Consider the following 11,501-nt stretch of genomic DNA (forward strand, 5'->3'; position numbering starts at 1 on the left):
GGCGGCGGCCCCGCGGCGCGGTCACGCTGTGCCCCCGGCCGGGAACGGCAGCGCCGGTGCCCACAGGAAAGACAGGCTGCAAGCTCGCCTCTGCCGCCTCGAGCGACTGCAGACAAGGTGAAACAATGCAGTTTATGATGCTGAGCTGCTAGTAAATTGCATTGTATTTGATACACGGGGACGAAAAGTAAATTAGAGAAAGATCACAACTTTTTTCCCAGAGCATAAGCTAAAGCAACGCTTTAGAGTGACAAGGGAAAGGGGTTGGGGGATTTGGTTAGGTTTTTTCAGCCTGAGATTGAACTCTAGCACCACTCGTGGCTCTGTTACCAAGTTTTTTTGTCTTCACGACTACAGCGGGATTGCTACACTGGCAGCAGCTGCTGTTCCCGATGCTTTTGTCATTTGTGTCTTATTTCCTCCAGCAGACTTCCACTAGCGCAAATAGGGAAGCATTCATAGCAGTACGATTGTTCTAAAAAAGCTACAGTAGGGTGATAATGAAATATTAATTATATAGATAACTAGGTATTATTGTCATGTGTATTTGAGTATAAAATAACTATTAATCATACATTTCAGATTTCGATCCATGCAATAATAAAAGCTCTGTCCACAACCAGCAAAGCAATGGCATTGATATTCTACATAAACTGGATATGGAGACTACAAAAAAGTGCAAAGTGCCAGACTGGATGAAAGCCCAAATGAATAATTCATTTGCAGATGCATTAGGCTGTAGCACAGATGCAACTGAAGAGGAAGAAGATTACTTAGCTTATGATGGAGATGTAGGAATAGGCTGTAAATACAACAATAACTCAGAGAATTTGAATGCCTGTAGTTGTACAAAAGATATTTCTGCTATTTTAAACGTAGCCTGTTCTGAAGATAACAAAAACATAAAAGCAGCAGCCAATTATGAAACTCCTCTACAGCCTGAAGAATTCTCCAGTCATCACAGAGGCACCAGAGGAACAACTGCAGCTCCAATTGAAATGCCTGGAAGCGAAGCTTCCTTTCAGCAGGAATTACCTGTTGGTAGCCCCAGTAAAGCAGACAGCAAAGAACATGGAACTACCTCCAGGATGTCCACGGTCCTCCTGCGTCATTTTTCTAGGGGAGAATTACTAAGCACATGCCCCTTAATTGAATGTGAGACAATACCAGAGGTGTCCTTTACTGAAAGTATCGATGACACCGGGAGCAAACCTGAGCCTTCAGAACACAGCAAAGGCTCTTTAGTGTATGAACAATGGGCAGCGAGCTCCGAGGAGTATCCCTTAGAAAAGCACAAAGAAGTACAGGCTCATGACAAAAATGGAAACTCATTAAATGGAAATAGATCTGTTTCAAAGAAACCTATTTTTTCTTCTGGTCAATGTTGGTGCAAGCAAGACTTTTCACAAGTGATTAATGAGGCTGGACAAACACACACCTTTCAAAACATGAAAGATGAGAGAGCCCTGTTTAAGAGAACAGTTTTACCTTGTGAGCTCAAATATGGCCAAGGGCAAGCTCCCTGTTGCCTTCCTGACTTCTCTGAAGTTGCTTCAGAAGTTCAAGTACCAAAAAAACCTGACAATATTACCTCAGTTCCTTCAACTGCAAGAGAAAAACCCTTTCCTATTTTGCAAAGTAAATCAGTATCTATGAACAACATTTTGGAAAATAAGAATTACTTCAATTCTGCTGAAGTAGAGAATCAAGAAGAAAGGAGTATTTCAGAACTGCTGCGACAGCTACAGGTAATTAGGATGCTTGAAGAAATTCTCCATACTGGGTAAGAGTGGTTTATTGTAAGAAGATATTCTTATCCCATAAAATCTAACATGACTAGCTCTATAGGTATCAGTGAGTACATATCTGACTCAAAAACTCCTTTCACAAATAAAGTTCTGTGGGACTGACTTTATACAGAACTGTCATTACCATTATTTAAAGGCTTAGTATTATTTAATACACCAGTATTTAACACTGGAGCATTGTTTGGGATGATAAAGCATCCTATCAAATCATTAGGAAATCCACTATAAAGTGTTATTTCTAGTGTTATATTTAAATATTTAAAGTCACAAAAATACTTCAAATACATTTTTAAAAACAACATTTTATTTTTTACTGTACCCACGTTAAGACATCTTTGCCTTTTTTCACATCTAACACACTTCAGCTACTGAGACTGGTATCTATTGATAAAGGATTTTTTCGACAGTATTTCTCTTACTGTTGTGAGTTTATTTTAAAGCTTGTTGGTAATTAGGTAACTGCTGCTCAATTTCATGCCCTGACATGGAGCTCACTCACTGAGCTTTACAGGTCCTTAATTCTGTTCCTAGATTTACATCTTAGTAAATTGCTTGAGATACAACAAGTTTTAATAGTTTTCCCTATTATCTCCTGGCTGCAAATGAGATGCTGACACAGCATGCTGACATCCAGAATCATACTGACCATCTGAGATTAAATCCTAAGGTAAATCTCTCAAAATACTTTTTTTTTTAAGTTATTCTTCTTCACCTCTAGCACTATGTCTATCCCCCTAAAACTATTTCACCACCTTCATATTGTATTTCCCATTTATACAAATCCTCTATATTTTCACAACACAGGAGTATTTTAAGTATATACAATGAGACACTTTACACATCTGTCAACTCAGAAAATATATATAATAATATAATATATATTTCATTAATATTTTGTATTTTGAGTTAAAGTTTTTTGTCCAGCTCCATAAGTGTTCTATACATTGTATCTATAATGAAGGTTCTCATTTTAACAGATACTTCCTCAGTCAGACTTTGCAAATGCCAACATTGCCATTTCCTCAGGACACACTGGGACACCACCTGATGTCATCACATTACGTGCTCCTGTCCCTGTACAACCTACACATGGTTTGCTTAAAGCAAGTAAATAAAATTACAGTAGCTATGCAAATGACTATTTAATGTAATTTGATTACATTTTTGGGCCAAAATTGCAATTGACCAATCTTCCCTTGTATTCCATAGGACTGCAGCCTGGAACAGCAGCATCAGCACTACCAGCAGCTGGGAAAGTAAAAGCACAATGTCTAAATCCTTCTGATTCACTGCCAGAACTAACACTAGGAGAAAAGATGTCTCAAATACTTAAGGATCAGACAGAGCAACTGACTAAGAAAGTAAGAGCTCTCTTTCAATATCCACTTTGCACTGATGCTCAAATTCCATACTCTCTCGGCAAATTGGTTTAAACATAATAATTAAGTCTAATATTTTGTCTTGAAGGTGGAAGACTTCTCTAAACATATGATCCAGGAAACACTCTTTTTACAAGACAAATATCTGGTAAATTAATTTATGTATTTTGAGCTATCTGAAATACACTTGAAATGGCTGTAGACTTATTCTTGATGTTTACCTGAAATGGATATTTACTCTTCTCAATTCAGACTGAAGGTAGGAGATTAGGAAGCAAAAATGAAGGTGTTCAGTACGTGGACAAATTCTTAAATCTTTTAAGGATTCTGACTTAAAACTATTAATAAAAGGCCTAAAGATGCCATATAAGTTAGGAATTTTGCCATGTAGGGCATCAGTTCAGAAATGATTTTTATTATTTTACTTGGACATAATAGAGCAGCACAGAGTATTAGGTGAATATAAAATATGCAGTCCTGTTTCAATTCAGAGAACTACCAAAATTTTTACCAACAGCACTGCAAATAACATCTGGCTTACATAGCAAGACATAGTGACAGCTACTTATGCTAAGTTATCATGACATTTTGTATTGAAATATTTCTTATTGATGAAGGCATTAAATCAACTGAAAAGATACCTTGATGCCTTGGAAAGAAATTATTTAAAAGCTAGAGAAGAGCACCACAACTTACACCTGCAGAACTACAAGGACAAGCCTATCAACCTTGGAGAGTTTGATCCTGAGAGGTTAGAAGAGAAGTGCTAAGTAGTACATCAGTCTATTTTCTTTGACTGTCTTACAGATTTTGCTTCATTTATCCATTAGTTTTCCTGAAGTGAAAATGTTACCTTAATGTGGTAAGCTGTAAGTTATTTGGCCAAAATTCACCTTGGGCTTTATATGTCCTACTTGTAATTGGATATCTAATTAATTCAAATACTTAAAAGGTACTCTGACAACTCCATACATTATTTTTTTTATTTTATGGGAAATGTACTGTGATGTCCACTATAGTTATCATGGTAAGAAATAAAAGATCACTTTAGAGAGTTTTAAGTAACTGTGAGTTGTGATTGGATTTAGAAGGGTGGAAGGAGGAATATTCAGACTTGGCATGCTGCTTGAAGACATTCAAGAACAAATGGAAGGCAACAAAGGCAGCCTGTCATCATTACTGACTTCCTTTGAATCTGCCCAGTCTTTCTGTGAGGTAACTGATTTTATTAAACACTACAATGATTCTGTTTTATTGATGCAAGTCTTGAGAACCTAAGTGCCGTTGTGTGATTGTATGTTCTCCTCTAGTAAGGGCATGATGCTTTTAGATAGCACATTACTTCAAAAGAAAATATTTTTAATTAAATACTAACTTCATAATATGTAATTAACTGTAACAGAAACCTATATATAAAAACAAAACTATACTGAATGTCCTTAGTTCCAGTTTCAAAAGCATTTATTTCATAGTAAGAAATTATGAGTAGCTAATTTAACTTCTGCAAAGCTGTTTTGGGGAATTAATCACTATCATTTTGTGGGAGAAAAAATTACTTTGTCCAAGATTACTTTGTCCACGATCTTAAGCTGCAGAATTGCTAGAAGACCAAACAGTACTGTACTACAGAAAATTGAGTTTACTCCTAAGAGTGGTAATATTTTCTCCCAGATCATAAATACACATACACACTTCCCTCCCCCAAAAAATAATCTTACTGTCTTCTACAAATCTACAGGTAAGTCTCAACAAATGCTTCTATAACCAATGTTTTGGGTAACTTGAGCTTCAGAGAAAATTGCTAAGAGGGCCTGAGGAGATGCTGTTTGGTAGGAGTCATTCCTTGCAATGCAAGGCCCACATAATCCTGTGTCTATGCTTTGTTACTTTGTACAGAGCCTCACAGTTTCAAGCACTGCTGAACTTCCACAAACAAGAGGTACTGAAACTCCATCTTTTCACAAGAAGTATGAGGGAGAAAGAAGTCAGACAACTGATGTAATCCCACCAGCAAATCAACTTTCTTTAGAAGGCAAAAAGTGCAATCTTTGTCTGCACATGTAAGTGAAAACTTGGAAACAGCTGTTGAAATTTTATTAAAAATATACATAAAATTAATTGCCGAATAAGAAAATTAGGATGACTGAAATCTGAAAAGCAACATGAATATTTCCAGAATAAAAATTCTACAGAATTCTATAACTGCATATCCAAGAATTCCTCCTAGCCTGGTCTTCCTACCTTTCTCAGTCTGAAAGTATTTCCTGAAGCCAAAACACCACCATCATTTGCACCTAGGAGTTAAATCATCTGTATAAAATTCATGACAGCCACACAAATTCAGGATGTGAATAACTAGTCAGAGTACAGTGCCAGTAAAAGATAATTTGCCAATATTTGTGTGGTATTCTTAATTAAACAAGAAAAGGGAGGGATGCAGATCCTTACATAATTAACAATCAAAACTTTCTGAAAACTCTAAATACCATCTCCACCCTCCTGGGAAGCATTTGATATGTGTTAAACATCTCAATGAGATTAGAAAAATAAAATAAGTGGTCGCCCCTTAACCAATCTAAGGTTAAAAAGAGACAACTGAAGTTCCAGCAGAGAAGCAGAGCTTCTGGGAAAAGAATGCAGCATAGAGCACAGTCATATTAACCTAATTCTGTCAGATTACTTTGTAGGGTAGGTGTTAATAGTTCTCTAGTAAAACTCACCTAGCTTCCACTTTTTTCTCTGTTATTGAAAGACTATTAGTTCAATCTTCTGATCATTATGTTCATGAACAGGCAGAAAATATTCCAAATAAACTTGGTGATCCCGTACACCCTAAGTTAAAAGTACACATCAGGTAACTCAAACAAGGAACTGTGTTCTTTTTCTTTCAGAAGGTGCATCTCAAATATTCCTGTAATTATCTAAAGGCATTAAATTAAAGCCTTAATTACAGTTCAAAGTTACTAAGATACTAAATCATATTTAATGTATGTTGTATCAAAACACTATTAGTGGTAACAGATGGATGTAGCTAAGATTTCATACTACTTTATTATTCCAATGCAGGATTATCAAGATCTCTACTTTTAAGCATTTTTAACACTTGTGAGAAGTCAGGGTGCTTTTGTCAGAATGTGTCCTTTAACTGAAGGGTTAATTATTTTTCAACTCATTAAAACTTCTGCTTACCACCTTTTCAGATAACTGATACAAGTAAAGGTCTTTCTGTAAATAAATATGATTTATTCTTAGTTAAGTAATTAATCATTAGTATGATGGATTAGAGATGTTTGTAAGTCTCATCATAGAAATATTAATTTACAATAAAAATATTCTGTTTTCATGCTCAAAGAAATACAAATATCCAGGAAGGAAAAACTGGAACATCTCCACTCTTCATGCAGAGAAAACCAACTGATTTATCAGATACCAACCTGAGTAAGTCATGAGGGCATATAAAGGTCAGAACCATGCTTAAACCTGATAGAGAATCCTGGGAATACATTCCTTTTATGTCTCAACATGAACATTGTAGTTTTAACAGATGTTACTGCTTAGCAGAGCACAAAACACCAAGAATAAAAAGGAAACTAAAAAGAACAGGTCAGAACTAAAAAACCAGGTCAAATTCACTGTGGAATTCTCAGTGACAGACCAAGAGGCAACAGACCCATTGCAGTGCAATTTTCAGTTAGATATGAATGAAAGATTTTGAACTTGCTCAAGCATTGAAACAGTTTGCTCTAGGGAGGCTCTGGCATATCCACTCTCAGAGATATTCAGAACTCAGCTGGACAGGGTTCTAAGCAACTTCCTTTAAGTTGGGCCTGCTTTGAGAGGGGAGAGAATCAGATGACCTCCAGAAGTCCTTTCCAACCTGAATTACTCTATAAATCTAATTCAGCTTCCTAGATAAGTTTCCAAATATTGCCACTGCTAATACTTTCAAGAGCATGACAGTGATGTGCACTCAATGCTTTGATTTTGCTTTTTTTTCTGATCTGCATTTATTTAATGTTCTAGAAGATGATTCCAAGCTTGACAACTGAGACACTTCATACCAGTACTTCCACTTCCAGTTTTTGGAGTCAACTTCATTTTTCTGCTTAAAAACAATTTTACCTTTCCACTGCAGAATATTCTGAAGCTTTTAGAAATTTGCAACTAAAGGAGAACAGCATGAGCTGTCTTACATTCAGTTTTAAGTCTAAATATCCAGGTTTTCTTACCTTTTGTCTATCAGTTCTCCTTGACTTTTTTGTGATATCCTCTTAATTTAACATAACATCCTGGGATTATTGTTTGTACTGGTTGGTGCAATAGTTAAAGCAGTGCCGTACTAGAGCTGCTCAAATTCTCATCCCATTCCTATTATGCTGCACTGTTCCCATAACACTGTGGACAAGGACATGGAGAACATCATTAAAGAAAAAAAAGCCAACAATTCTTGGTCTGAAAATAAGCACCACCAGAAAATTACATTCAAAGCTTGCAGACAGGGCTGAAACCTAATCTTTAACTCAATCCTCACTCTCCTGGGGGTGAAAAGTACTTCCTCAAATTGCAGTAGTATTAATGGCAGCAAAAAGCTCTGAAATTACAGTGCTGAAAGCCAAATAATTACCTGAGTACATTAGCCAAAGCTTCCCATATTTCAGACCCTTTTAACTTATTTTTTGAATTTTAGGCAGTGATTCAGAAGACTTCTCAGCCTGTGATTCTTACAATGATTCACAAAGCAAGGACCTTGTCAGCTGTGGCACTCTAAGTTACAAATCATTAAATATGAGATTATGTGGAGAGAAACAAGGTACAGTGATTGCAAAAATATGAACATCTACAAGGAAACACTGCTTGTAGTTTTATTTTTCTAAAGCACACATCTCTTGGTTTCCAGGACTTAGATGCAGATGCCCCAGGGGAAGCAGAGATCAAGTAAAACTCAGGAATTACAAAGAGTCTGTTCAGTCTTGTACCCTATGTAGAAAAAGAAGCTCTGGTTCATCCTGTAAGTGTGATGGGTAATTAACAAACACAGGCTAGCTTTTCAGGGGCAGAAAGGCACACTGCACACCCCAGGCCACGTTTAATTTAGGATAAGCACTCATTAGCACTGTAAATCCAACTTTTACACACCTAGTCAAGTTTAATCTCCGTGCACAACAGATTTAACTTTCCCTGGTTCTTTATGAGTGGAATCCCTTTCATCTTTCATTTATGGCAGGAATATCTCATTTTGCAGAGCCACATAAAAGGATATGAAAATTAGCCATTACTGTGCCAACTTTTATAGTGCCAGCCATTAACCTAATGTAGTATAAACAAGTACTAAAGAAAATTCCAGCTCTATCCTCATATTGTATGACATGCAGCAAAGTCAAGGGGAGCCTGCCTAATTTAAAAAAAATAAATCATCTGAACATGAACCTTTTCAAGTCACTTAGATTCTCTCTAGCATAAGAAAAAATTGCTTAAAGAAAAATATAAAATTTCATAAAGAAGAAAGCATAAATTAACTATTTGTCTCTAGCAAGCCTGTGAAACTACAAATCAAAGTAGTATTCATTATTAGGATTATGACACTGATTATTCTACACTTCCCCACTGCATAAAACTGAATATAAATCTGCATTCCATTTGCCAACTAAACTCAAGAGCAAACACAAAAAGGTTAATCTATCCTCATTTACAAAAAACTTTAAACATATTCAAGTTTTATTCAGCAGTGATAGTTACTTGGTCTTTAATTTATGCTAAAGAGGAAAAAAAATTTAAATGCACAGAAAATTACCTTTTTTTTGTTTGTTTTATACATGGCCTCAACAACTCCAGCTTATTCACAGAAGAGAGTCTCCACCCAAAAGGCTCAAAAACCCAGTCAGCCAGATGAAGTTGTAACCAGACTTCATGAAAGGTAAGCTGTAGTAATAACTATGTAGTACAATAGAAAACCCCATTGTTGAAGATTCAGCATGGAAAAAACACCAGGTATCATAAGCAGGAATAATATTTTATCTTTTGCAGTACATGTTGTATATTAGAATTTCACTCTTTCATGAAATTAAAATATTTGCTTGAAGAACATGTGTAAACAATTCTTAGATTAGTTCTTCACTCCTAATGTAATGAAGAGTAAAAATGTACCTTCTTTAGCTGACACATTTAATAATAAAAAAGCATTCACTTTAAGAGGATGTTCCCATTCAAAGATTCAAAAGCAGGCCTGTATTATTAGAATGCAGCTCTGGTTGCTACCAACTATTGCTCTATAAGTAATAATCCTACTTTTAATTGTTCTTAATATTAAATTACACCATGAGACAAACAAACTGGATTCCTAACAGTAGCACAGACTAGACTGAAATGCAAACAGGTTTTGTCACAGTATTTTGACAGCTTTACTCAATAGCAGGAATTGCCTGGAAGTTCAGCAACTGCAACTGAGAGCTGCACAGTGGCATAGAACACTGTGAGAGAAAGTTACAGCAGCAGCAGCAGCAGAAAGTTTCTTACTCTGCATCCTAGAACATTTTTTGTTTTATTGCAATGCAGATAGAATACAAATAATGATGGACTGTGCTTTACAATTCCATAGAAAATTCTACTTACCGTAAAATTAACTTGCAACCAAGTGCTATCAAGGTGTATGTATGTGATTCATAGTTTAGACATTCTTTTTCTTACTTAAATGGTATTTTATTTACATATCTTATCTTTAGGAAATCCTTTGTGGCTGCCAAAACCTGCTGCCCAAGCACATATGATAAAATTATCCTTTCACAGCAATACACACCGAGTAAAAAATCTGCCCAAAGAAAATCTGCAATCAACATCAGAGACAGAAATGCCAGTGATTCCTATGCAAATGTAAGACTTTTGAGTGAAAATTAAAAGCCATACATCTTTCTTGAAAGGACTACCTCCATACCTCATGGCACTGTAGAACATCCCATTCTTAGCAAGCTGATTCCTACAATCTAAGCACATGTAGTGCATTTGAGGGTAAGACAAGCGGGAGTTCAAACCCCAAGCATTTTGGCTTATACATTACTGTATTTCTTTATATAGATACATACAGGCTTGTTGTGCAACTCAGTCTCTGTATAAAAAGTGAAATAGACAAAAAAATACCACTGGATCTTATCTCTAGAATTGTGTTTCATGTACTGAAACAAAGCCTAGCTAGACAAACCACTATCAAAACCTCAAGAAAACCTTCTCAGTACCAAAAACATTCAGCACACTGGAGCTGATACATTAGAAAGGTGTAAATATCCCTCAGTTCAAATGAATACACAAAGAGAGAAATGATTAACAGATTCTTCCAACTTGAATCCTAGAGCAGTCTATCATGTGACAATTTTTACTTCTCAACATGTATTCAGAATGAAAATCATGGACAAAACCTAAACATCATCTTTTTCCAGTACCCTGGTATACATTTGCCTTCACTATTAACAAGGCTACATTTTATTATTTCCAACAGGTTTTAAGTTCTACTCTGGATCATGCCATAGAGACAGCAAACAGTTTGAAGGAAGCTACAGAGCGAATGGTACAAGCAGTTTCAGAAGATCTAGCTAAAGTTAAAAGAAAACAGTTTTAATTATCTAGTTCAAATGCTATATTGTTCTGCTGGTTCATACTGGAAGTGTTAGTATCTCTGCAAAAATCAAATGATGAACACAAACATGAAAAAGTCAGCTAGCTAACTTTGTCAGTTGTTCACTACCTATTGGTACTAAACCAAACCAGAGCACAAAGATATTCCACGTTTGCACTCAGTCTTACAACTGTAAAACAAATTATTAATTCTACTGACAGTCTTTGTTAGGCTGGCTAATCCATTACTGTGTACAGATACCTTCTGTAAGTACTCACTTAAGACAGCTTCATAAAAATTTGCTTAAACGAGCAAAATTAACTGACTTGGATTTTCCCCAGTCCCAAGTGTGAGAATAAATCTCAGTCATTACTACATATCATTGCTTCTCACACTTCAACAGCAGCTGCTTAATCACACCTAGAGAAAACAGCCTCTGTACCTGAGACATCTAGGAGCAAACGTCATGTTAACATACCAAGTCACAGTCAACATTTCCAATTACTTTAGTTTTAGAGTGCCCTATATTGAGAGTTGATTGTTTTTAAGAAACATCCTTGGATGTTGCAATGATTGAATTACACTATTTGTTGTTTATGTATTTAGTAACAATTAAATTGGTTCCTTCAATTTGATGTCCTTAATTTGTCAGCTATATCTGGCTTTGACATTTTAGCTGATGTTAAGTAGGTTGGAAAATTTTAAAATACT

At 35.8% G+C, this 11,501-nt stretch overlaps 1 protein-coding gene across 1 annotated transcript; it reads left to right on the forward strand.

Annotated features, from left to right (window-relative positions):
• Nucleotides 1-52: 52 nt before the first annotated feature.
• Nucleotides 53-11,425, forward strand: AKNAD1 (AKNA domain containing 1). Its single transcript, XM_036387736.1, has 14 exons — nucleotides 53-117; nucleotides 583-1,748; nucleotides 2,786-2,915; nucleotides 3,018-3,169; nucleotides 3,276-3,335; nucleotides 3,805-3,938; nucleotides 4,276-4,402; nucleotides 5,084-5,247; nucleotides 6,540-6,625; nucleotides 7,875-7,997; nucleotides 8,085-8,195; nucleotides 9,020-9,101; nucleotides 9,907-10,054; nucleotides 10,674-11,425. Exons 2-14 carry the CDS (start codon nucleotides 660-662, stop codon nucleotides 10,791-10,793), a joined length of 2,526 nt encoding a protein of 841 aa, XP_036243629.1. The 5' UTR covers nucleotides 53-117; nucleotides 583-659; the 3' UTR covers nucleotides 10,794-11,425.
• The last annotated feature ends 76 nt before the right edge of the window (nucleotides 11,426-11,501 follow it).

The sequence above is a fragment of the Molothrus ater genome, chromosome 9 (genome assembly GCF_012460135.2).
Source record: "Molothrus ater isolate BHLD 08-10-18 breed brown headed cowbird chromosome 9, BPBGC_Mater_1.1, whole genome shotgun sequence".
In the NCBI taxonomy this organism is placed as follows: Eukaryota; Metazoa; Chordata; class Aves; order Passeriformes; family Icteridae; genus Molothrus; species Molothrus ater.